General features: G+C 40.3%; 1 protein-coding gene across 11 annotated transcripts in view; it reads left to right on the top strand.

The window, feature by feature from the left end:
• Positions 1-24471, top strand: part of CSDE1 (cold shock domain containing E1) — a 181239-nt gene that overhangs the window by 141805 nt on the left and 14963 nt on the right. For 6 of the 11 annotated variants that reach the window (XM_030221412.1, XM_030221409.1, XM_030221407.1 and 3 more), the window contains 9 exons: positions 181-393; positions 3787-3927; positions 4714-4866; positions 4966-4977; positions 8436-8540; positions 9140-9315; positions 15429-15541; positions 16123-16242; positions 17423-17503. In XM_030221412.1, the coding sequence (XP_030077272.1) occupies positions 181-393; positions 3787-3927; positions 4714-4866; positions 4966-4977; positions 8436-8540; positions 9140-9315; positions 15429-15541; positions 16123-16242; positions 17423-17503 (1114 nt within the window). The remainder of the gene's footprint in view (positions 1-180; positions 394-3786; positions 3928-4713; positions 4867-4965; positions 4978-8435; positions 8541-9139; positions 9316-15428; positions 15542-16122; positions 16243-17422; positions 17504-24471) is intronic. The other 5 variants (XM_030221408.1, XM_030221406.1, XM_030221404.1 and 2 more) reach the window with 3 other exon arrangements.

Genomic DNA, 24471 nt, shown 5'->3' with positions numbered 1-24471 from the left:
ATGAATAAATTCTAAAGTAACAGGGATGTAATCTAGCATCAAACATAGTTGATCAGATGGGATGGGAATAGTAACTTTCTTATACATCTCATCTTTTGGATCTATTTAGGAAAAGATGACATCCTATTTTCTCAGCTTGACCTTTTTTTTTTTTTTTTTTTGCACCCATATGTTCACCAGAATGACCCATTACCAGGACGCATTAAAGTTGACTTCATGATTCCTAAAGAACTTCCGTTTGGAGACAAAGACACTAAATCCAAGGTGACCCTTCTGGAAGGAGACCATGTTAGGTTTAACATTTCAACTGACCGACGTGATAAATTGGAACGAGCTACCAACATTGAGGTTCTCTCCGACACTTTTGACTTTACGGATGAAACAAGAGAAATGGTATTTGTCTCTTAAGAGGCTTTATGTCTGTTTTATAACCACTATATTACACAAGGTTTTCAAGCATGCATTTCTACTTGGCCTTAACTTCATAGGGGTCTCTCTTCAATGGGAATTATCTGGGCAGGAAGAGCTGCTGCCAGTTAACTCGCCACTGACTAGTTCCATGCATGATCAACAGCACTGCACTGGATAGTGCTGTTTAATATTGTGACTGCCACAGCACGTTTCAGTTGGTGCTTGGATGGAGCAAAGGCGGAGCCAGCAGTTAGGCAGGCAGGACAGCATAAATAGCAGTCCTAACTTTTCTGGATAGTTATCTAGACACCAGCACTGTACATCAGTGGTACTAAGATAACTTCTGGATATTCAGTGCAAGTACTCAGATATGGGTCTACTTCAGCCCATTGCGGCCAGTGTTTAAAAAAATATATATATACAGTGGGCACTGTGAATTGAGACTTTCATATATGCACATTCTGCATTTGAAGCACACTGGGTCTAGTTTATTTCTTCAACAATTGTTTTACGATCTTGGGAGGGGGGAGGGAGTATTCAAATGTTTTCCTCCATTTTGTGTATGTAATCCAAAAGCAGTCATGTGATGAAATCAATTTCATCCTAGATTGGATTAATAAAACTTGAAACAAGTACCTGTAAAGTTGTATCATGAGACACATACGACAGAATGATTTTCAGAACAGATGCCTGAGCATTCAGATCTTTTCAGTAGCTTGAATTAAGTATAACTGAGTTATTTTCTGTTTTGTTTCGGGGAGTCTGACTTAGGGGAATCCTATTGTAGCAAATATCTTGCATACTCAGGGACCCTGTTCGGGTTTCGTTCAGTTGGCTTACTTCTAGCTCATCTGTTCTGTAACTAAAATAACTTTAGTTTGCGTACAGCAAAATTGGAATACTACTTGTTCTGTATCATAAATGGGCCCGGTTCCCAGATTTGCTCATCTATAGTCTTTGTAGGATGGCTGTCAACATTATTTACCCAGTGTAAAAGGTCTTGAAATGTTAATGGAAGAGATCAAATAACTCAAATATGGAGTGTGAGATTCTCATCTGTGCATCAGTTTACTAGGAGAGTTGCATACACATCCATTAGTTTTCTAAAATGTTCAGTTTTCAGGTGTTAAAGCAGCATATTAACAGTTAACGTTTTCTAGCACTTTATTTTGAAAGTATTTAATCTTGAACATCTTATCCTATCACTGAGCAAACTAGCCTTTGACATTATTCAGAAGACATACTGTCATCTGTGAAAACAGGAGTGAAATATTTGTCTCTAGGGAGCCATTGTTCTTCAGTAGCACCATGCCAGGGCTATGCCTACATGAATATATGGCACCTGGTTAAGATTTTTGTTCAATTAGTGACCTCTGTTAAGAGCTAGAGTACAGCAATGTGCCCTTGTCAAGAAAATTGACAAAATTAGAGGGAGAACATGTTTTGCCTTTTGTCATGAGACATTTGTTGTACAGGGTTATGCTTTGATAGATGTTTTGAAAGTCCTGTAAGAGGGTATTGGATTTGAACTCTTCAGGCATTAGAGATCAAGGTGCTTAACCAACCTGTTGGAAAACCTAAATGTATTGATTTAAAACTGATATTCATCTTGTGATGAGTTTTAGTACTGGAGCCACTACGTTTTCAAGTTTTATAGATTAATCTCTTGCATACTAATGCGTAGGCTACTTGGTTTGCACAAGCAAATATATGCAAAGTTTACATGTTTATATGGCCATGTGAGTGACTCCAGTCTTTTGATTTTAAAATATTCTGTCTGTCCTGTACTTGCATTTCTCTCATTCTTTAAAAGCCTCTCTCTCAATATTATGTAAACAAGAATGTCCAAGTATTTATGGATCTTGCAAGGTTGAGACGTTTGTATACAAAAGCAGTTAAACTGCATACCTGGATGCAAGTAGTAGGCCAGATATTGAGAGCTGATAAGAATTCTACAGATTTCCAACACAGTACTTCGCATAATGTCCACCTTAAAATCAGTTCAGTCAGTCCACTAAACGATACTGATATTAGTGTGTATCATACCCGTTAAGCCTACAAATGTCAAGGCTCCTCAGGTACGCATTAGCTATTTAACTATCGTCAAAATGTCATTAGCTATTTAACTATCGTCAAAATGTGAGCAGCATGGCCTGGAAGCAACTCTGCAGCAGAGGAAAGTCATGTAGGCCTGCAGACAGTATGTGGACAGCACAGTAGTGTGGAAGACATTAAAGAAATGACAAATGAGCATTGCATGCAGTAATTGGCCAACGTTGGATATTGTAGAAACAGACTCATTGGTAGATTTGCATAAAGAACCTTGCAAATTGTATCTTCTTTTTTGTTAAAATTACACTTTAACACATTTATCTGATGTAATTGAGGGAAGAAAAATGATCTGAAAGAAAAGTAGAGTGAAGCATAGTAAGTAAGGCCTGTAATAGGAAGAACAAGATCAGAATGAAAAGGATAGCAGAAATCTGCAGATGAAGTAGCTGAGGAGGGAGAGCAAATGGACAGGAATGGAGACTAATTCAAAGCATTGCAATGAAGGAAGTGGGAAAAGGTGGAAAAGTCTGTTATAAAGCATGCAGACAGGGAAAGAAGACTAGACGAGGATTTCTACAGAAAGATAATGGACAGACTGAACAGAGAACATGGACGGGGGGCAGTTAAGGAGAATCCAGACTTCAGTGTTCAATTCCTTCTTTTTGGGTTTCAATATTGCGTAGAATGAGTATGGCTTAGATTAGCACAAACTGCAGATTTTGAAGTTGTGACGAAGTAGAGATTTGATTTGAAGGAATGTTGATCATGATCTTGACCAGTGAGGACTTCCTTTCCAAATAGTGAATAAGGAGCAACTCCTTTTTAAGCATGTCTAAAGTTTGTTATATGTACAGGATGTTTTTTTGTATGTGTTCTTACTCTACCCTCTTTCTTCCCATCCTCTCTCCCCACCACACCCCCAAAATCCACCAAAGAAATAATCTTCTGTTTGAATACAGCAGCCTTATCCATCTCTTCATTAGTGAAGCATTGGTTGCAAAGCCAAGAACCTGCCGAAAAGCAGGGATAGGATTAGAATGAATTGACCAACACCATGAGCAAATGTGCTTAAATGTTTCCAGGGCCAAGGAAGCCTTTTCAAATTACCTATTTAAGAGTGAAAGCAGCTGTCCATACAGACCAAGATAATGTAGTAAATTAGGATATCCCATGTACAGATTACCTTATGACAAAGCACTTTTCCCATGGATATCAGGAATCTTGTTCACAAGCACTCTGTCTTTGTAGCTCAGAATTGCGATTCTGACACTACACACCCATTCACCAAGCTTGTGTATTCATTTGGCTGTTTCCCTTTCACAGGGTGTGATTGCAGCAATGAGGGATGGGTTTGGTTTTATTAAATGTGTTGATCGGGATGCCAGAATGTTCTTTCACTTCAGTGAAGTCCTGGATGGAAACCAGCTCCACATTTCTGATGAAGTAGAATTTACAGTTGTCCCTGTGAGTAAAACAACTTCTGCTGTATTTAAAAAAAATAATAAAACCAAACAAACAAAAAAACATACCTGAATAGTGCAACCCAGCTTGGACAGACATGGCCCTGTGTTCTGAGCTGCTGGGATAACCTATGCAGCTAAACACTTTTTAAAAACCTAATAGGGCTTGGTGTTATTTCCCCTAGGGTCCTCCAGGATTGTCTTTTTTACCTCCTAATTCTATCTACTTCCCTCTAAACTCTAACCTGTGGCCCACATGCCGTAACTTTTGTTGTGCTTATTCATAAATTGTATAGTAGTTGCATCCTTTTTGGTGGGTATGAAGTTAAATGTATCTTCCTTTTTCTCCATGCCTGGCTGGGATCCTGGTCCCTATTAATGTAAGGCTAACAGAGCCAATACAAGGGCTCTAGTGAATCTGTCCAGTGTGTGCAGTCTCAAATTATGGAGACCACTATGTCCAAAGATTCATAGTGTAAGATAGTACTCTATTACACAGTTCTCAACTATGGCTATACAACATGAATATGTGGCTAGGTTGACATACTGCTTTTGAGAAATTTTGGGAGCTGCCTCCAAGGAGGAGCTAGGTTGGAAATGCTGTTGGCAGATTTAAGGTGTAAATTTATTTTAGACACCCAGATAAGCATCAGTTCATGTGCATACATTAAAATAGACTTAAGCAGATGATCTATATATAAATGTCATTTTATTGAGGTGCTTGTCCAGGTTCTGTTCTATGTGCAGTTAAGAATAGCATGTTTATAACTTTCTGGTCCTTTTATTCTAGGATATGCTGTCTGCCCAGAGAAATCATGCTATAAGAATTAAAAAGCTTCCCAAAGGCACAGTTTCCTTCCACACCCAGACAGACCATCGTTTTGTGGGGACTGTAGAGAGAGAAGCTACCAGAACAAGTAGTCCTAGCAAAGGCAAAGAAAAGGTATCTCTTCTAGACAGTTTAGTACTTAATAAACATTGTCTCTTGTATATTTGTAATATCTTTTGTTTCTTTACTTCCATGTGTCTTTCTGGACCATAGAAAAAAGGAAAGGTAGGTTTAAAGCATGTTCATAAAAGCAGAGCTGTGGTAATAGATTTTCTAATTCACTCCAAGAATGACTGACTTGTACAATGTGTTTTATATTTTAAAAATTGACTATGCTGCTAAGCTTAACAAAATCAGTGGTTTACAAAAAAAAAAAATAGAGACCAGTAAAGAACTCAATACACTAGTACAGAAGAGCCACTTATGGCAAAAACACAAAGCATACCTCCATTGAATACTATGTACCCTAATCATCTAAGCTTTAAAAAAAAAAAAAACTCTTGCATTTTTTTTTTTCAGCAAACTTTTTATTTCCTTAATACAAGTGGTAACCCATCCCATTTTTCTGTTGCCAGTCACAAAAATTCTCTTGTGGATGGTAACCGAGCCCCAGATATGTGATGGGTAACCATCCTGTTATCTGATGAGGTTCTAAGGAACATTTATAGAACAGTGTGGGTCCACACCAAAATCTTAGTACAGAACCTAATTGGGAGCCAATAAAACTTTATCACAATGATCTGTAGAATGTGCCTTACCCAGCAGCCGTACCACTGCATTTTGTAGTGTCTGAAGTCTTAAGATGTCAAAAGAAAATGCCTGTCTACTACTACTTATTTCTATAGCGCTACTAGACGTCCGCAGTGCCTACACAGTATTGGCTTATTCCATCGTGGAAATCAACAAAATATGCAAAAGTGAATGTAAAGCTTTACAAAAAAAAAAAGAAAACCCACAAAGCAAATTCCCTTTCTAATACACTAGAGACCATTTAAGTGCATAGTGCCCAGATCATTGTCCTAGTCACTTATTGTCAGTGGGAAATAATGCTGTTCCATGCCCTGAGAGCTTTCAGGAGTCTGTCATGTTAAAAAAAATATTTCTATGTAAAGTTTTGCTTTAAGCATTAGTAGGTGTACAAGTGACTTGACATATCCTTGCCCAATTGGTTTGAGAACCTTCTCGCTTCATTCTTGTCAAGTTGACAGTTTAGAGCAGATTAAGTGTTCATATTTTAAACATTTTGTGGCTTTTTTTTTTTTTTTGGCTTAACCTAGTACTGGCTCCTTTCCTGTTGCTGGCTGGCTGCAGCATTCTGGCACAACTTAGCCCTTGGAAGTGCCTATGAATAAACTTGATTGGCAGCTCTGGAAGTAGAACTAGGAAGGTTTGAGACCATTTTTTAGGTCAGAAATGGTCTATTTGTAGTGATGCATTTGTAGATTGCTATAATTGGATGGCCCTAAAGATAATATAACTGTATTAAATAGAAGCACCTTTTAAAATGTGTAGGTAATGCACAGGGGTCAATGTAGCATTGACTTATTAGAAAAAGCCAAATGAATTTAAAGACAAGGTATCCATTCCAGTTTGTGTTACAGATCAGTTTTAATCTGTGTATTGTATTCTGCATTCTCCCAGTGGCAGGATAATGCAGCCATACCTCTGACATTTTGATGGCTACTGAAACAGAATGGCCCCCTTTGAGCCCCAGAAATTTTAAAAAGGCTTCTCTGGACATGTTTACTTTCCTGCACATGAAGCAGGTACCTTGGTCTATTTCTTCCACTTTGCAGTAGCAGATATGCTCAGCCCTCTCCTTAATAACACCCCCCCCCCCCCCCAAAAAAAAAACAAAACAAAACCCTGAGAAACATCTGAAATACCAGTGGTTGAAAACATTGGCAGGCATCCATACCAAATGGGCTGACCTATTAGACTTCCCCAAGGTACCAGCAGGTATGTCATCTACCAGCACAAATGTACCAAAGGGCTTCCTGCTGGTTCTGATACACTCTACTGCAAATGATGAAGCAGGTAGAGCAGCACTTTCTAGTTGTCTCAAGAGCTACAGCCACCTCCCCCCTTCATGACAGAGGTTTCCTCATACAGGCCAGCAGAGAGACAAAACTCATATCAGAGCTGATAACAGGATTTTAAACAAGATCTCCATGGGCTTCATCAGTTTCCTCATTACACAGTTGACCATTTTATGCAGATCACAAGGCGCCCTTCAGAAGCTACTGGTTTTAAAAATTGGCAAGCTATAAGGTGCACCCAGCCCCTCAATGGCAAGAAAACTGACAAAAAGGTTTGGCCAGGTAGCTAGCTGCCTGCTAACCACATTTGTAGGTGTGCTGTGCTTTTTAACTGGATACTGACAATTTGTGCTGTGATGTACTATCAACTTGAAGAAACTAATCTTTCAGCTTTGGGAAGTATTGTCTTGCATGACCTTAACTCACTTTTAAATTTGTTTTTCATGATTTCTCTTTCTGTGCATATTTGGTATTGCATTATTGCAGCCTTATTTTAAAACGTTTTGTAGCACCCGAAGGTTTACTATACAGCCAGTTCAGTGGTGAGAACAGATTATAATCTTGTGTCTAGAGGATAGGCTGCAGAGCTATGATTTGGCATTGCTTATTTTTTTTTTTTTAGAGATCAGTTCTCCAGCATTAAGTTTTTCAGCAGCATTGTTCTCATAGTAGTAAGATACCGTACTTCTTGAACATATTCTAGACAACTGCATCTACCTTCCGGAAGGGCATGCAGGTACTATTGCCTTTTTACCCTTATAAGTTCAGGATTTGCTGTGGAATTTTAACTTATTGCTGCCTTGCATTTGTTTTCCGATTCAGCTCTTTAAAAGTTGTAGGGATTACTGTAGCAAACTAGCTGATGGTTGGTCATAGTTCTGTGTGGCAGTGCCCATAGGAGAAAAATTATCTTGGCTTATATTTATGGGTTAAATTGTTTTGGCATGTAAATGAATGAATGTGGTGGTAGTTTGGGTGACCTGCTGAACTGCCTAGAACAGCAGAGAGAGACTAACTGACCTGTGTGCGCTTTTTTTTTTTAATCCACCATTGGCAGCCCCATGTATTGTGGGCCATGGTAGATCTGAGTGGCACATGCCCTCTTCCCATTTACTCACTTTAATCGTCTTGGTCCCTGATTTTGATGTTTGTCGTAGCTTTGTAGGCAGATAGCAACTGCAGATCCCTCCCATGCTGCCTGACAGATTAAGGAACTACTTCTTCTGGCTCCACTACTGTGGCATTATGCATATAAGAAACCACTGTTGGTATAGATCGCATTTTCATTAAAAGTGAAGCTTGGTAGTTTGAGGGCGGCTGTTCTTGAAGAAAGAGGATACCTAACTAAAAGGGTGGTATGCCATTTGATTTAAGTACCAAGCTTGGTTTATTACGACTTAGCTTATTGGGGTTGGAGAGGGCACCCATAAATTAAGTTCCTAAGGTTAGAAAAAAAAAAAAGGATTTAGCACTGATTCACATGACTTAACAAAAAACAAAAAAAATAGTGATAATAGGAAAGAAAGTCACACCTTTTTTCCTCACCTTCCATGACAATTCAGTGTATATCTTGATGAACCTTTCATCACTTTGGCTGGATACCACACATAATTATATCCTATAGATGTATTGCTTTAATTTTAGGATGGTGAAGAAGGAATAATATCTTATGAAGATTGTGGAATAAAAATGACAGTTTCTTATCAGACCAAGGATATAGAAGGATCTGCTCCACAGGTTGGCGATAAGGTAAATACCATAATCGACTATCTCCACCTAGAATACAGCCTGTGTGCGTTACTGCTGATTAAGACTAATCCTTGAACTGCACCTTAAAGAAAATAGAAATAAAATATCAGTCATGGATTAGAACAGACACTGGGCATAAATTTTTATTCATTTTGTTCACATTCCATGTACAAAAATCTAAGAAACCAGATCTGTTTCCTTGCCCACTAGGAGATATTGATTGGAAAGAAAATAGAATGTGGAGTGGAGGAGTAGCTTAATGGCTAATGCAGTAGCCCAAGAACCAGGGGAACTGGATTAGATTGCCTCTGCAGTTCGATTCAGGACTACCCTCCATTGCCCTACCCAGGCACAAATTAGTACCTGTAGTTAATATGTAAACTGCTTTGATTGTAACCACAGAAAGACAGTATATCAGATCCCGTCCCCATGCCCAATGTAGAGCTAATTGTAGGCTTGTAATTTAAATGGTGCTGGTACTATGGCCTTTCTGCCAGAAGAGGCCTATCTGTACAGCATAGAAACACACAACATGCCTGAGCCATCTAGCTAGCAGTTCTAATAAATGAGGTTCTTACTATGTCTCTCCTCTCTTAAAGGTTGAATTCGGCATTTGTGAAGTAAAGCGGACTGGTATGCAGAGTGCTGTTGCTCTAAAGCTGCTTGGACGCAACTCTGGTGCCAGGAGGTTTTTGGGCTATGTGGCTACCCTGAAGGACAACTTTGGATTTATTGAAACTGCAAACCATGATAAGGAAATTTTTTTTCATTACAGGTAAAACAAATATCTGCTACTCGGTTTTCTAGTCTGTGCTTAAAAGTAGCAAAGTAGAAACACTGAGGGCCCGAATATCAAAAGTAAATGCTGGTGCTAGAGGCCACTAGCGCCCGCATTTACACAGCGCCCATGATGAAGGGCATCTGTCGCAAGCATGCAGGGAATATCTCAGATCTCATTTAAATTATATTTAAATGAGCTGTCTGGTATTCCGCTCGTATGATTAGAACACTGCGCTCTGATCGCACAGGCCGAATAGTGCCTTAACTTTATGCCATCTCGGAGCTGGCATTAAGGTTAAGGCTCCTCCTGCTCCACCTCCCTCTCCTCCCTCCCCCCCCTCCCAGTTCATGGTAGGCAGCCCGGGCTGTCACGGTCCTGGGGGGGTCTAATAGACCCCCGGACCCTCCAGGGCTCCCCCCAGATAGCAACATTTTGGAGGTGGCGCTGGAAGACGAGGGAGTGCCACTCCCTCCTCCATCACACAAGGAGGTACGGAGAGGGCACTGTTTCAGAACAGCATGGGGAATTGATCTTCGGGGCCTGAGAGACTGTTCAGTAAGGCTAAGTCTACCAGTGTCACATAAGTGACTTTGGAAGTCATTTTAGAATCATTGTAGAGCATTTGCACATGCAGATAATACAAATGTTGATTTTAGAATTGCCAGAGGGTGCACAGGTTTTTGGGCCACCTACAAAATGCACCTTTGTGTTTCACAGAATATATTGACATTGACATCTGCGGTACTTACTTGCGTGGGATATGCATAGAGGAATCCTGTGCAGAAGGAATGGATCCTCAGAAGCTTAGCTGAAATTGGGTGGCGGAGCAGTTGGGGGGGAAGAGGGGGTGGAGGTTGGGAGGCGAGGATAGGGGAGGGCAGACTTATATGGTCTGTACCAGAGCCGGTGATGGGAGGCGGGAAATACTGCTGGGCAGACTTATATGGTCTGTGCCCTGAAAAGGACAGGTACAAATTCAAGGTAAGGTATACACATATGAGTTTGTCTTGGGCAGACTGGATGGACCATGCAGGTCTTTTTCTGCCGTCATCTACTATGTTATTATGTATATATGTTAGAGATTTAGATAAAGGGTGCATGCTTTGTCCTTGAGAGCCTGGAAATAGGTCCAGTCTTTAGACTCCCTAGTAAATATTCATCTCCACATAGGGTAACTAACCAGGATAAAGGATTTACTCAGTTGATGTTAACATAAATATTCATGAGATTTGCATTCAGTGAAGGCAGTACACATGCATATCTCTCATGCATATTAGTAAATGGAAAATCTGACATTTGTGGTCCTCTGACTAAATTCGTGCATCCCAGGTTTAGAATAAAATTATACAAGTAAAGACTTTGAAGTAAAAAAAAAAATTAGCAAGTTCCAATTTACCATCCTAAGGGGTCATTTTACTAAGCTGCGGTAAAAGGGGACCTTCGCTAGCGTTGGCATATGTTTTTGACATACACTGAGGCCCCCTTTTACTGTAATGGGTAAAATGCTGTCGGGTGCTGACGTCAGCGCCCAATGGGCTCAAGGGAAATCAAGCTCTGAGGTGGCAGTTTAAACAACTTCTCACTTCAAAGGACTTCTTTCATCAGCAAGTCCTGCTGTCATCTACCAACAATCACAGCCTGAGGCATGCTGTCTGGTGTTGGCGTCACACCCGACGCCTCGAAGGGGCACGCCAAAGGGGCACCAGGACACTTCATCGGAGACATACATCTTTATCAAATATCTGCCTTAAATTCATCATATGCAGTAAGTCTACTTCCAGGCATTATCTCTCACTAGTCTCAAAATGTTCTTCCAGTTGTTCACAGTTAATTGGCTATTTATTACTGTTCTATGTCACATTTTAACTGGTTCTCCCTCTGTCGCTTTAGAAACCTACTTTAATACTCCAATCATTATTTCTAACAGATTTAAAGTTAAAGCAGGAAACCATAAAACACTATATGACAAATTCCATTATAATCGACTAAATCATACACATCAATCAAAAAACACCTGACTCAAAGCCACCCTATTCAAAAACAAAACATAACCCTTTCTCCACAAGAAAACATCTCATAAATGTTAATTGCAACATTCATAATTCACTCTCATTTACAGCAGTCCCAATTGGATAGGTTACCAGATCTAAAATAAGCAAAACACAAATAATCAGAGACTGGCTAGAAGAACAGTTAGACCTATTGACTACTGAAACCTGGTTACATGTGCAAGACGATTCAATATTAAATGACCTGTGTCCTGTTCTCCCCCCCCCCCCCCCCCCCCCCCAACTTACAAAATTCTTCAAGCTAGAAAAGGGGAAAAAAAGGAGGAGACATTGCCATAATATATAAATCCTTTTTCAAAGTAGAACTGATATTTTAACTCCCCTACTCTTGAAACAGTTGCTTGCAGAATCAACGCCAATGCTCCATCTGATCCTATCTGCATCATCATTTTTTTATCGCCCACTAGGGAGATGAGAAACAGAAAATATCTTCACTGAACTTGTATCTAACGTGCACTAAATTTGATAATTTCCTACTAATAGGGGACATCAATTACATCTAGATAATCAGAATGACAGTAATACAAAAAAATTTACTTGACCTTTTTAAACTGCTGGCAGTTTGTACAACCATTCAATCATACCTCTCGCAATAAAGGTCACTTGACCTATTAGCCTATAAATCTGCAAACACAACAACTTTCATCTAAGTAACCGTGCTTGGACTCACTCCCTGGTCAGGTCACAGTAAACTCGAGTTCTCCCACTATTGGAGGTAAAATACAAAATCAGTGAAAAATAAAAGTACTATGACTCCTCACAAAACTAGAGGAAAACTAAATACCACAACCTTCTGGTCTAACGTCTTGAACAATCCTACTCTTCCTCCAGCAGGCAATAACAACTTCATGATTAAATGCCATGACCTATTCGAAAATGTCATAACAATAGGTCCCTTCAAATTTACTTCCAACCCAGAAAAATTTCACCTTGGTTTACTCAATCTATCCTTCTTTTGAAAAGGAAATGTAGAAAACTGGAAAGAAAATGGGCTAAAGACAAATTAACTTGGAAAATTGCCATCAAAACATATAAAAATAAGATCAAAATTGCAAAAACTCAGTACTATAAAAAGATAATCTGTGGTAATTTCCTTAATACCAGTAAACTTTTCAAGCTGATAAAAAGCCTATTATCCACAAAAGAAAACCCACAACCATTGAGTCCCCACCAACAGCACAGCAACTAGCTACTTTTTTCCAGCAAAAAAATCACAGAAGGAGTACACAAAAATCAGCCATCAAGATATTTACCAAAAATGTCGGAGACACATACAGGAATAGCCACTAACAGAATCTGGTCTTCCTTCCAACTACCAACCCACGACACAGTAAAACATTACCTCCTAAATACTCAGCCTCACAATGCATACTAGATCCTTGTCCTAGTTACCTTATGAAGGAAGCTCCTAATATGTTAATTAATCTGATTCAGCAGAATATCGCCTTCCTACTATTGCACGGCACTTTCCCTGATAACAAAGGCTGTATTATCCTAACATCAATACCCAAAAACAATTCTATCACCATAACTGATGTAACAAACTACAGACCAATAGCCTCCATTCCTTTGATGATAAAGACGATGGAAGGAATAGTAGCAGCATAAACTATGGACTACCTTTCACATTTCTCCCTACTACACAAATTGCAATCAGGTTTCAGACCAAGACTGTCCATACTACCCTAGTTTCAAATCTCAGAAAATAAATTAGCATAGTGTCCAAGATCTTAATAATGCAGTTCAATATGTTTAGCGTATTCAATATAGTAGATCATAATATCCTACTAAACATACTATACACAACTTTGGCATATATGACAGTCCACAAATGGCTTCAAGGATTCCTGAAATCAAGATAGTACAAAATGAAAATGAAAGGATCCCTATCCTCTCCTTGGTCACCGACTGTGGCATCCCTTAGGGCTCTCCACTAGCGCCCATACTGTTTAATGTAATGATGTCACCACTAGGTAACAGACTAGAAATAGCAGGATTCAAAACATTCATATATGCTGACAATGTTACCATATATAGCCTTCAAAAAGAACATTCATGACATCTTACAAAAGGCAAAACTTGGCTTAAATTTCATGGAAACCGGGGCCTCAGAATCTAAACTAAAGCTAAATAAAGAAAAAAAACTAAATTCATGGTCATTACCAACCTTCTTGACTAAAATGAGTACAGCAGTTTCACATTAACACTTCATTCCCCATTGCCAATAATCTGAAAAGTCTAGGTAATTATAGACAAATATTTAACATTTGATACTCCAGTTTCCTCAGTAATCACAAAAGTTTTTCGGGAAGCTAAAAAGGATCATCAGAAACGTTCATTAACACTATCCCAGTTCAATTATTGTAATGCCATATATGTTGTCTGTAAGAGTACCTGTTGAAAAAAATCCAAACAGCTCAAAACACATCAGCCAGGTTCATATACCAAATCTCTCGTTTTAAAAGTGCCTCCCCTTAATCAAATTATAACTGCTTCCCATCAAAGCGAGAATCACCTTCAAATTATGTGCCTTTATCTTTTCAAATCGTAAATGGCACAGCTGCAGACTATATGGTACCATTAATAAACTTAACCTCAAAGAAACGCTAAATATGAGGCAAGAAACTATCTCAGACTACACCTCCCAAATTGCAGAAAAGTGATCTACAAAACTGTGCACTCTGCAAATTTCTCTTACCTAGGAGCCAAATGGTGGAACTCCTTACCACCCAAAATAAGAAATATACAGGATTATTCTAGATTCCGCAAATATCCTCAAATCGTTCCTATTCAAACAAACCCTCACAAAGAATAACCATATCTCAAACAACTAATTATTAATTGGTTATTACTCTATTAACATTTTCTTTGCTTCATGTACAATTTGTCATTCATAATAGATTTTCTAAATGTCAAACATCCATAGCTAGCTATCCCAGTATGTTTATGATACTGTATTGTAAAACTGGATTCTTTCAACAAATTTCTTATGCATTATTCTTATACTAGTAAAAAAAGGCCCGTTTCTGAAGGCAAGGAAATGGGCCCTAGGCAGGCAATTTCTCTCCCCCCCCCCCCCCTTCTGCAAACCTTTCGACCCCCCCCCCCCCCGGCCCGCCGAAAACCGCCCCCCGCCGCCGCCGCCGTTGTGGACTACCTGTGCTGAGGGGGGACCCAAATCCCCGACAGCCAAAGTGCTGTTGTGCCCTTCGCGTTGTTTCATCAATCATTTTCTCTGCAAGTTTCTCTGCATGCGTGTGACATCAGATGCACGCAGAGGAACTTCCAGAGAAGATGATTGAGGAAGCAACGCGAAGGGCACAACAGCACTTCGGCTGTCGGGGGTTTGGGTCCCCCGTTAGCACAGGTAGTCCACAACGGCGGCGGGGGGCAGTTTTCAGCGGGTCGAGGGGGCCGAAGCGCGGGGGTGAAAGCTGATTCCGAGGCAGGGGGAGTTGTAGGGAAGAATCAGCTGTCATGACGTCAGTGTGTGTCTGCCTAGCAGACCGCCTCCAGGGAGCCACGGTCCCAAGCACAGAAAGTTGGAGGTGAGAATTATTATATAGGATTTCCTATACTGTTTTTTGTAAGCCACGTTGAACTCCAAACTTGTTAAGATAATGTGGGATATAAATATCACAAATTATTTTGGGAAAAGAAATGGCTGTGCGGTATGTGAACCACTTAACATGCAGTCATTTTGGTGGGGATCCCTTACCGCCACCCATTGAGATGGCGGTAAGTGCTCCTATTCTAACCCGGCGGTAATTGTGCAGTGCTGCCCGATTACTGCCAGTTAAGTTCTGGCACTACAAAAATTACTGTTGCGTCAAAAATGATGCACTCTGGGGGAGGGAACTATCACTGGGTTCCTGCGGGAGTTCCACATGTTGCTGTGCGCCAGCTCTTTAGTAAAAGAGCCTCCTTGGCCTGAGATGATGATTTTGGTGTGTTTTTTTGGGTTGTTTTTTACACTGCTTGAAGCTTTCAGCATTGAGTGGTTGGTTTTGTTTTTGTTTTGTTTTTGTTGACCTCTAGTGAATTCAATGGAGATATTGATAGTCTGGAGCTTGGAGACATGGTTGAGTACAGCTTATCTAAGGGTAAAGGAAACAAAGTCAGTGCTGAAAAGGTTAACAAAACTAATGCAGGTAAGTGTCATGCTGCCCATCAGTTGTTAGTACTTGTCATATATAGTGATAGCTGAAAGCTTATAGTTCTGTTTTTGTTCATGCTGATGTTTCCTGGAGGGGGGGGAAGGGTTTTTCCCAAATTTTTATGATAGTGGCCCCTTTTGTTCTACTCTGATTGAGAGAAGGGTGTGTTGGCACCTGAAAGTTAGTCCATTAACAGTGTCACCATATTTTATGATGGAAAGAAGAAAAATATGGCTACATCAATTTTCATTCAATCAAGAACCAATGTATTTGAATGTCATACTTTTTACAGTGGTGGCTCTTATCCAGTATGATCCTGTGATGTACAATAGTATTGTTTGTTGTAAACAGCTTAGATCTGCTGAAGTTGAGCGGTATATCAAGTTTTAATAAACATAAAAGCAAAAAAAAATGTATATATAGATTAAAACGCCAAAATATTTGAGGGCTGAAGTCCTAAAATGTGAATCAGTTTTTAGTGTCTTAACAATGTAGGCAGCAGTTTTCATTCACACATTACTTGAATTTCTACAGCACAGAAAGGCTTAACTGTTAACCAACTATTCTTTTTGTAGTTAGCAATTCCAGTGATGCAATTGAACCAACAGTTTACTGGGGTAAAGTGATGCGACCCTTACGCAGCGTAGATCCCACCCAGACGGAATATCAAGGAATGATAGAGATCATCGAAGAAGGTAAATGAAGAACCGGTGCCACACTGATCTTTGATTAGTGAAAACAAGAATCTGAACCTCTGTACATGTAGAATGGAGCATTAATTTTTCTCGGTGCTGATTCGGTTTGCAAACTTTGTACTGAAGTTCACCTAGAGCCCTACATCATGTGTTTGATCTCAGATATAGTTTTTATAAAAGCTTACTGCTGGTAAAACAGGACATTTCTGCAAATATACTGGCAGAATGAGTGAATATAGTGAGAGATTTTGAGCTCAAATAGGGTTTCTTGTCCCTGTAAGTTACAAGTGAATAACATGTATAGAATGTTTGTACGTTTGGGAAGCTTGCAGGGTGCCCTTGGCCTGGATTGGCCGCTGTCGTGGACAGAATGCTGGGCTCGATGGACCCTTGGTCTTTTCCCAGTGTGGCATTACTTATGTAAGGTCATTGAAATCCTGTTATCAAAGTTTATCTTGTGAAATCTTATATACTGCCTCTGAGCACTCTAACCAAAGCTGTCTAAAGTAATAAGAAATAGAAGTAATTGAGCAGCCTGACCATGAACAGACTGCCCACTGTTTAGGAAATAGGTGGGGAGAATCAGAAAATAACACGTTTTACCAGTTTCCTGCATTTTAGGAAAAGTTGATACCAGAACTTAGAAATGGTAATACTTCCAGACATGCTCCAGATAAAGTACTGTTCAATTCCCATTTCTTTTTGTAATTTGTCGTGGTTCTCATTGCAGGATCTTAGATTTGCTTGAAGTAGGTGATTTTGACATGTTTCTTGGCTGTGTTGGAACTAGGTGTATCGGAGAATTACATCAAATGTGTCAGTTCCTTTGCCTTTCCCACTTGGCTATTTTAGTGAATGCAGTGGAGTGGAGGAGTAGCCTAGTGGTTAGTGCAGTGGACTTTGATCCTGGGGAACTGAGTTCGATTCCCACTGCAGCTCCTTGTGACCCTGGGCAAGTCACTTAACCCCCCCATTGCCCCTGGTACAAAATAAGTACCTGAATATATGTAAACCGCTTTGAATGTAGTTGCAAAAAAACCTCAGAAAGGCGGTATATCAAGTCCCAGTTCCCTTTCCCTTTCCCAGTGTTGTGATCTGTCTTGACATTCTGAATTCGTGAAACAGCAATAGCTCTTTCAGGTTAAAGAGGTCAGTGAATACTATTTTGTCTTTCTGGCAGATAAGCAGAAAACTATTGAAGAAGCTCCTGAAGAAACAGAGGAAATGGGGACCGAGTCTGGAACAGAACTCAATGTACAAGGTAAATTCTTTATTTTCTAATCAGTGTACAGCATAAGTGTCACTACACAAGAAGAGATGGTGTGATTGTCCTGTCCTATCTGCCATTTCTAGGTTTTTATTTTTTATTTTTTTTTTCCCTGACTAGCTTGATGATAAACAACTTTGACCATTACACCAGATAAGGTGGTATATCAAATTCAAATGTAAATATTTGTGTGAATGTGTGTAGTGGCTGTATTGACAAAGGTGTTTTTGTCTAGTGGTTTCTGAAGTGTTCCTCCGTTAACATGGTGTGAAGATTAAAATTCAACTACGTTTACTCTCAGTCCTTATTGGAGGTTATTTATAATCCTCACAGACCAGAAACAATTCGTTATGTATTGGTTAGCAAACAGACCAGTAGCTTGTGAGCTCTGCTCTATAAAGGGCACTGTGTAGCTTAGCTCCACAGTATTTGTCTCCAGCAGACTCGGTGGAAGTCGTGGAGTTAAGGACTGTCAGAATTTGAGAGCTTGGGACAGGCACGTGGGATCTCTTAAGAAAAGGAGGAGTTGGTGGTTATTGAGGATGGGCAGACTGAATGGGCCATTTGGCCCTTATTTGCTGTCATGTTTGTTTCTATGTTTCTAAGCATACCATTCAGCTGGGTCTGGTCTGGTGTGGCTGTCTCATCAGCCACTTAGAAGAAACGGTGACAGGTTGAGCATTAAAGGACGGGGAGGAATCTGAGGTCCAGTGACTCCACAAATGGGAATACTTGGCGTGTGGGTCCTTTCTCTCCCCCGCCTTCCCCCTCTCCCTCCCCTTGTAAGACCAAAAGGAAAGTAAAACATGAAAATATACTTCAGCAATAGGCTTGGGGTATGAGTTCTGTGGCACATCAAACCACTTGTTCAGGCAGAGTGGCATATTTCTTGCAATGACAAATGGGGGCCCCATCAGAGTGCACAAAGTGCTGTTCAGCTGCAGAAACCACTGGAGCAGGGAGGTCCCCTCGAGGTGCAGAGCACCCTGTGGTCTCAGGATAATCAGAACTCGTGCTTCTTAGATACATGTTCCACAGGCTGAAAGCATTGGCTGAATGGTGGCCAACTTGGTTTGTTATGGAAAAGTCCATAGTCTGCTGTTAAGATAGACATAGGAATTGGTAGCATAGAATGTTGCTACTATTTGGGTTTCTGCCAGGTACTCGTGACCTAATTGGGCTACTATTGGAAACAGGATACTGGGCTAGATGGATGATTGGTCTGACCGAGTATGGCTATTCTGTTCTCCAATTTTCAAATTCCTTGAGGGGGAGCTTCAGGGTAGGAAGGCAGGTGAGTTCTCCTGAACAGAGCATATCTTAAGGAAGGCTTAGTCAAATTGTACTGATTCTCTATATTATGCTGTATCTTCTAACCTAGAAAAACAAACAATTAAAAAAAAAACACCTTTTCTCGTCCTTTGCGTAGCTCCCTAGCTCTGATGGAGGATAGGCATGTCAAACTTATTGTTGAAGTTTCCTAACTTTGTCTCTGAAAGGTTTATTTTCCATTGCTAATCCTATGTAAAGAGTAGCTTTAGTCTTAACTGATCTAATTTGTAATTAGAGATTACATTAAAGAAACTGTAATATTAATTGGGATTATTTGGTTTAAAGGAGAAAAGTTAAATTTCTAGCAAAACTGGGATTTTGTTTCAAATTCTCATTTCTTGCCCCTCCCAGAGAACATTTTTAATTGTGGTATTTGGCTGAATCACTGTAGGACTTATAATCTGTTTAGGAAGGATAGAGATGGTTGACAAAGTAGAGGAGTAGCTCTATATGTGAGAAATATCAAAGCGACTGAAATATAGGGAGTCTGGGGAAAGGAAGAAGCAATATAGATTGCCTTGAAAAGAGAAGACACAATTGGAGCAGCTTGATAAAAGATCTGGTTGCTGGATGTGAACCGGAAAGTTCCATCTGCAGAATCAGAAAAAAGTAGGGAGATGATGGATGCCTTTCAAAGTGCTCTGCTCAGACAAATGGTGATGGATCCCACGAGGGAAGGAGCAACGCTGGATCTGATGCTCACAAATTCAGGAAAGTGTATCTGTCAGAGTAGGTGCTTACCTGGCAGTAGTAATCAAATGGTTTGGTTTGATATAACAGCTAGAGCAGAGGGCAGCCACTCAAAAGTCCTGGATTTCAAACATGCTGACTTTAATAAAATGGTGGTGTACCTGAAGAAAGAGCTGATGGGATGGGAAGACATACGAGAAATGGAAAGACAGCGGTCCTTGCTGAAAGGAGCTATTTAAAATGGCTACTGACATTTATGTAAGGAGTGTAAATAAAAGCAAGAAGAAAAAGGAAGCTTGATATGGCTCTCCAAACAAATGGCTGAGATAATAAAGGCAAAAGAGGTGGCATTTGTGAAATACAGGAAAACTCAAGAAGTGGAACACAAAAAAGAATACAGGAAGAAACTGAAAGCAGAGGCAGAAGAGCAAATGGCTAGAAAGATAAGGAAGAGAGATGAGAATTTTTTTCAGGTATATTAGTGAAAGTAGGAAGGCTAAAAATGGAATTGAGACTGAAAGATGCTGTGGAGAGTGATGAAGAAAAAGCAAATGTGCTAAACGAATACTTAGTTCATGGAAGAAAATCCTGGAGAAGGACCACGATCAGCTGGTAAAGGTACATATGACAATGGAGCAGCTATCACACTGTTCACAGAAGAATGTGTTTATGAACAGCTTGAAAAATTGAAGGTGGGCAAAGCCAAGGGACTGGACAGGATCCATCCCAGGATATTGAGGGAACTTTAGGGGTCTTTTACAAAGGTGCAGTATCATTTTTAGTGCGCGCTAAATGCTAGAGACACCTATAGGAATATCTAGCGTTTAGCGCATGCTTATTTTTACCGTGCACTAAAAACACTAGTTTGTCTTTGTAAAAGACCCACTTAGAGAGGTTCTGGCGGGTCCTCTGAAAGATTTGTTTAATAAATCCTTGGAGACGGGAGAGGTTCCACAGGATTTGAGAAGAGCTGATGTGGTCCCTCTTCACAAAAGTGGCGACAGAAGAAACTACAGGCAGTTAAGTCTCACTTTTGGTTATTGGAAAAGTAATGGAAACGTTGCTGAAGAAAAGGATAGTAAATTTCCTGGAATCCAATGATTTTCAAGATCTGAGGCAACATGGTTTTACCAAAGGTAAATCATGCCAAACGAATTTGATTGAATTCTTTGACTTGTGTGACCAGAGAACAGGATCGGGGACGTGCGCTAGATGTAATCTACTTTCAGCAAAGCCTCTGACAAAGTTCCTCAAGAGGCTCGTAAATAAACTTGAAAGGTTAGAGTTATGCCCAAAGTGGTGAATTGGATTAGAAACTGGTTGGTGGACAGACACCAGAGGGTCCTAGGCGGTGAGAAGCTGATACACGCAGACAGGGAGAGGGACCTTGGAATGATGTCAGAGGACCTTAAGGCAAAAAACAAAACAGTGTGACAAAGCAGTAGCTGTAGCCAGAAGGATGCTAGACTGCACTGAGAGAGGAGTAACCAGCAGATGAAATGTGTTGATGCCCCTGTACAAGTCACTGGTGAGTCCCCACTTAAGAGTATTGTGTTCAGTTTTGGCGGTCGAATCTTGCTACGTGTGTAAAAAGACTAGAAGGGTCCAGAGGAAGGCAACAAAAATAAGGGATTTGTGCCAAAAGACTGGAAGACCTGAATATATGTATAGCCTAGAGGAAAGAAGGGACAGGGGAAATATGATAGATATTTAAATACTTGGAAGGTATTAATATAGGAACAAATCTCTTCCAGAGAAAGGGAAACGGTAGAACTGGAGGACAGGAACTGAGGTTGCAGGGTGGTAGACTTAGGATTAATGTCTGGAAATTCTTTTTCACGGAGAGGGTGGTCGATGCCTGGAATGCCCTCCCAAAGGAGGTGGTAGAGACCAAAACAGTGATGGAATTCAAAAAGGTGTGGGATGAACACAGAGGAACTCTTTTTTTTTGTTTGTTTTTTTTTGTTTCATACCATCTATTTTCTAAATAAACAACTTATTTGGCTTCAGGTTGTTGGGTGGATGCGTGAGTGACGCTTGGACGGCGACTCTGGCTGTGAAGAACTAAAGCTGGTGCCAGGCAGACTTTGTAGGTCTGTGTCTGTCTTGTCTATGGCAGGCAATCCAGTTGGCTGCCATATACAGGCTGGAAAGGGCTTCAGTGGCAATTTCAGTAGCTAGAACCTAGGACAGTGCTGGGCAGACTTTTACGGTCTGAGTCCCTCAAATGATACTTATTTGGATAGGCTGGAGTGGACTTTGACGGCAACTCCAGTAGGTGGAACATAAGAACAGAGCCGGACAGACTTCTACAGTCCCAGAAACACCAACAAAAGACTGGTAATAAAATATATATCACATTCATTGTTGATTTAATCATGAATTGATAATGAGTGTGACTGGGCAGTCTGGATGGACCGTTAGGTCTTATCTGCCATCACTTACTATGTTACTATGTGTGCTGCAAAGCAGAGAGAGACAGCTGGGGACTAGGGGTATGGAGGAGCTAGACAATCCAGAATGCTGAAGATGGATGCTTTTGGCTGGGATTCCTTGTGAGATCAATGGGACTTTTGGAGGACTGCAGCATTTCCAGTGTAGTGGCTAGAGGACCTCGCTATTTGATCTCCTGCAGGGAGAGCTCTTAGTTGAAGATGGGGGTGACACTACAGTTGTGCACCTCTTTCACAAGGGGGTAGCTGTTGTCCATTATTGTTTGAATCTCGGCTGCATTGATCATTTCAGAAGCCCCAGCCCAGAAATTGGCTGTGGTGGGGTGACCTTGGTGGAAGGGTTCAGCTACCTAAAGCCCACCAAGCAATCCAAGCCCTGAAATTGGCAAAGTGGGAAGCTCTGGAAGCCAATTCCAGAAGAGGAGGAAAAGTCAAAGCAGCCCAGGGTGAATGCCTTGGTGACGGCAGTTACAAAGAAAACCCCAGAGATGCCCAGTTACGCACAGACTGGAGATTTTAGGACCGTCCTGGATTGCTGACTACCACATCCTGGTTTATTATGGGTATATTATTGTCTTGCAGCACTGATGGCATTAGCACTAAATAGTTTTTTTTTTAAATAATTTTTTGAGCAGCAATTATAATGTAAAGAGTTGTACTATTAAACTCTTTACATTATAATTGCTGCTCAAAAAATTATTAAAAAAAACAACTTAAAATATATATTGAAATTTGTCTTGTAAAAGTGATACATAAAAATGAATGCTATATATTTCGGTTGAAATGAAACGTTACCTCAAAACAATGAGAATGCCAGATGGATTCAAGATGGCATAATTTCCCAGGAAAAGGATCTAGGTGCCATCATTGATATGTTAAAACCTGCTCAGTGTGCATCAGTGGCTAAGAAAGCAAATAAAGTGTTAGGAATTATTAGGAAGGGAATGGAAAACAAAAATGAGACTGTTACAATGCCTTTGTATCGCTCCATGGTGCGATCACATCTCAATATTGTGTGCAGATCTGGTCACCACATCTTTTTAAAAAATATAATAATAAAGATAAAGTGGAATTAGAAGAGGCACAGAGAAGGGCGACGAAAATGATAAAGGGGATGGAACGACTTCTCTATGAGGAAAGGCTAAAGCGGCTAAGGCTCTTCAGTTTGGAGAAGACGGCTGAGGGAGATGTGATAGAGGTCTATAAAAGTGGAATGGATAGATGTAAATTGCTTGTTTACTTTTTCCAAAAATAGGACTAGGACATGCAATGTAGCTAATAGGTAGTAAATTTAATACAAATTGGAGAAAATATTTCTTCACTCAACATGAAATTAAACTCTGGAATGTTCTTGTGTCTCCTACATGGACCATATTTCTCTCTCTTCTAATTCCGCTACATCTTTGAGATGTGATGACCAAAACTGCACACACTATTTGAGGTACAGTCACAAATACAAGCATCATGACACACTATTCTATAAGGTAGCACTTAAGAGCTATAGTGAGTAATTGCAAGGGGGTGGAGCATAGGAGAGTCACAGGTATGTCTCCAACTTGTACAAACCATTTACAGAATACAATAAGTTACATGGGTTGCTTGGTTTACTTAGACGTAAATGGTCCTTCCTTAATGCGGGTTTATGCTACTGAGCACATGGATGAGCTTATAGCAAAGGCACTCTCCACACTGCATTGGAACTTGTAAAAGAGGGTCCCTTGTCATGGAATTGCCCCCCAGGTGTCGTCGTCATTGGCAGTGTTTATGATATGGACAATATACAACCTTCCCTCCCTTTCAACCCTCATGGGGCCTGAAACACACCGACCTTATTCGACCACAATATAACCTTGTATTTGTTCTCTACTGGACTTGGTGAACGCCTTTACGGTACTATGTCAGCCACATTGAGCCTGCAAATAGGTGGGAAAATGTGGGGTACAAATATAACAAATAAAAATAAATCGTGGAGCAATACAAAGGCATTATTCTTTTTCTAATAATCCTAATGTTCTATTTGCATTTTTTAGGCGCCGCTTCTCACTGAGCAGAGGGTTCAACATATCATTGATAATACCTAAATCCTTTTCCTGGGCAGTGACTCCTAATGTAGGACCTTGCATCATATAGCTATAGTTTGGGTTACTTTTTCTTACATGCATCACTCGTGCATTTTCTTACATGCATGACTTTTGCACTTGCTGACATTAAATGTCATGTGTCATTTGGATGCCCAGGCTCTGTCTCATAAGGTCCTCTTGCAATGGCGGGTTAAGTGGAGGAGTGGCCTAGTGGTTAGGGTGGTGGACTTTGGTCCTGAGGAACTGAGTTCGATTCCCGGCACAGGCAGCTCCTTGTGACTCTGGGCAAGTCACTTAACCCTCCATTGCCTGCCGCATTGAGCCTGCCATGAGTGGGAAAACGCGGGGTACAAATGTAATATAAAAAAAATAAAAAATAAATTTTGCACAGTCCTCTTATGATTTA

The sequence above is a fragment of the Microcaecilia unicolor genome, chromosome 12, assembly GCF_901765095.1.
Source record: "Microcaecilia unicolor chromosome 12, aMicUni1.1, whole genome shotgun sequence".
Classification (NCBI taxonomy): domain Eukaryota; kingdom Metazoa; phylum Chordata; class Amphibia; order Gymnophiona; family Siphonopidae; genus Microcaecilia; species Microcaecilia unicolor.
The sequence above is the reverse complement of the archived record's forward strand: the minus strand, read 5'-3'. Positions and strand labels throughout refer to the sequence as shown.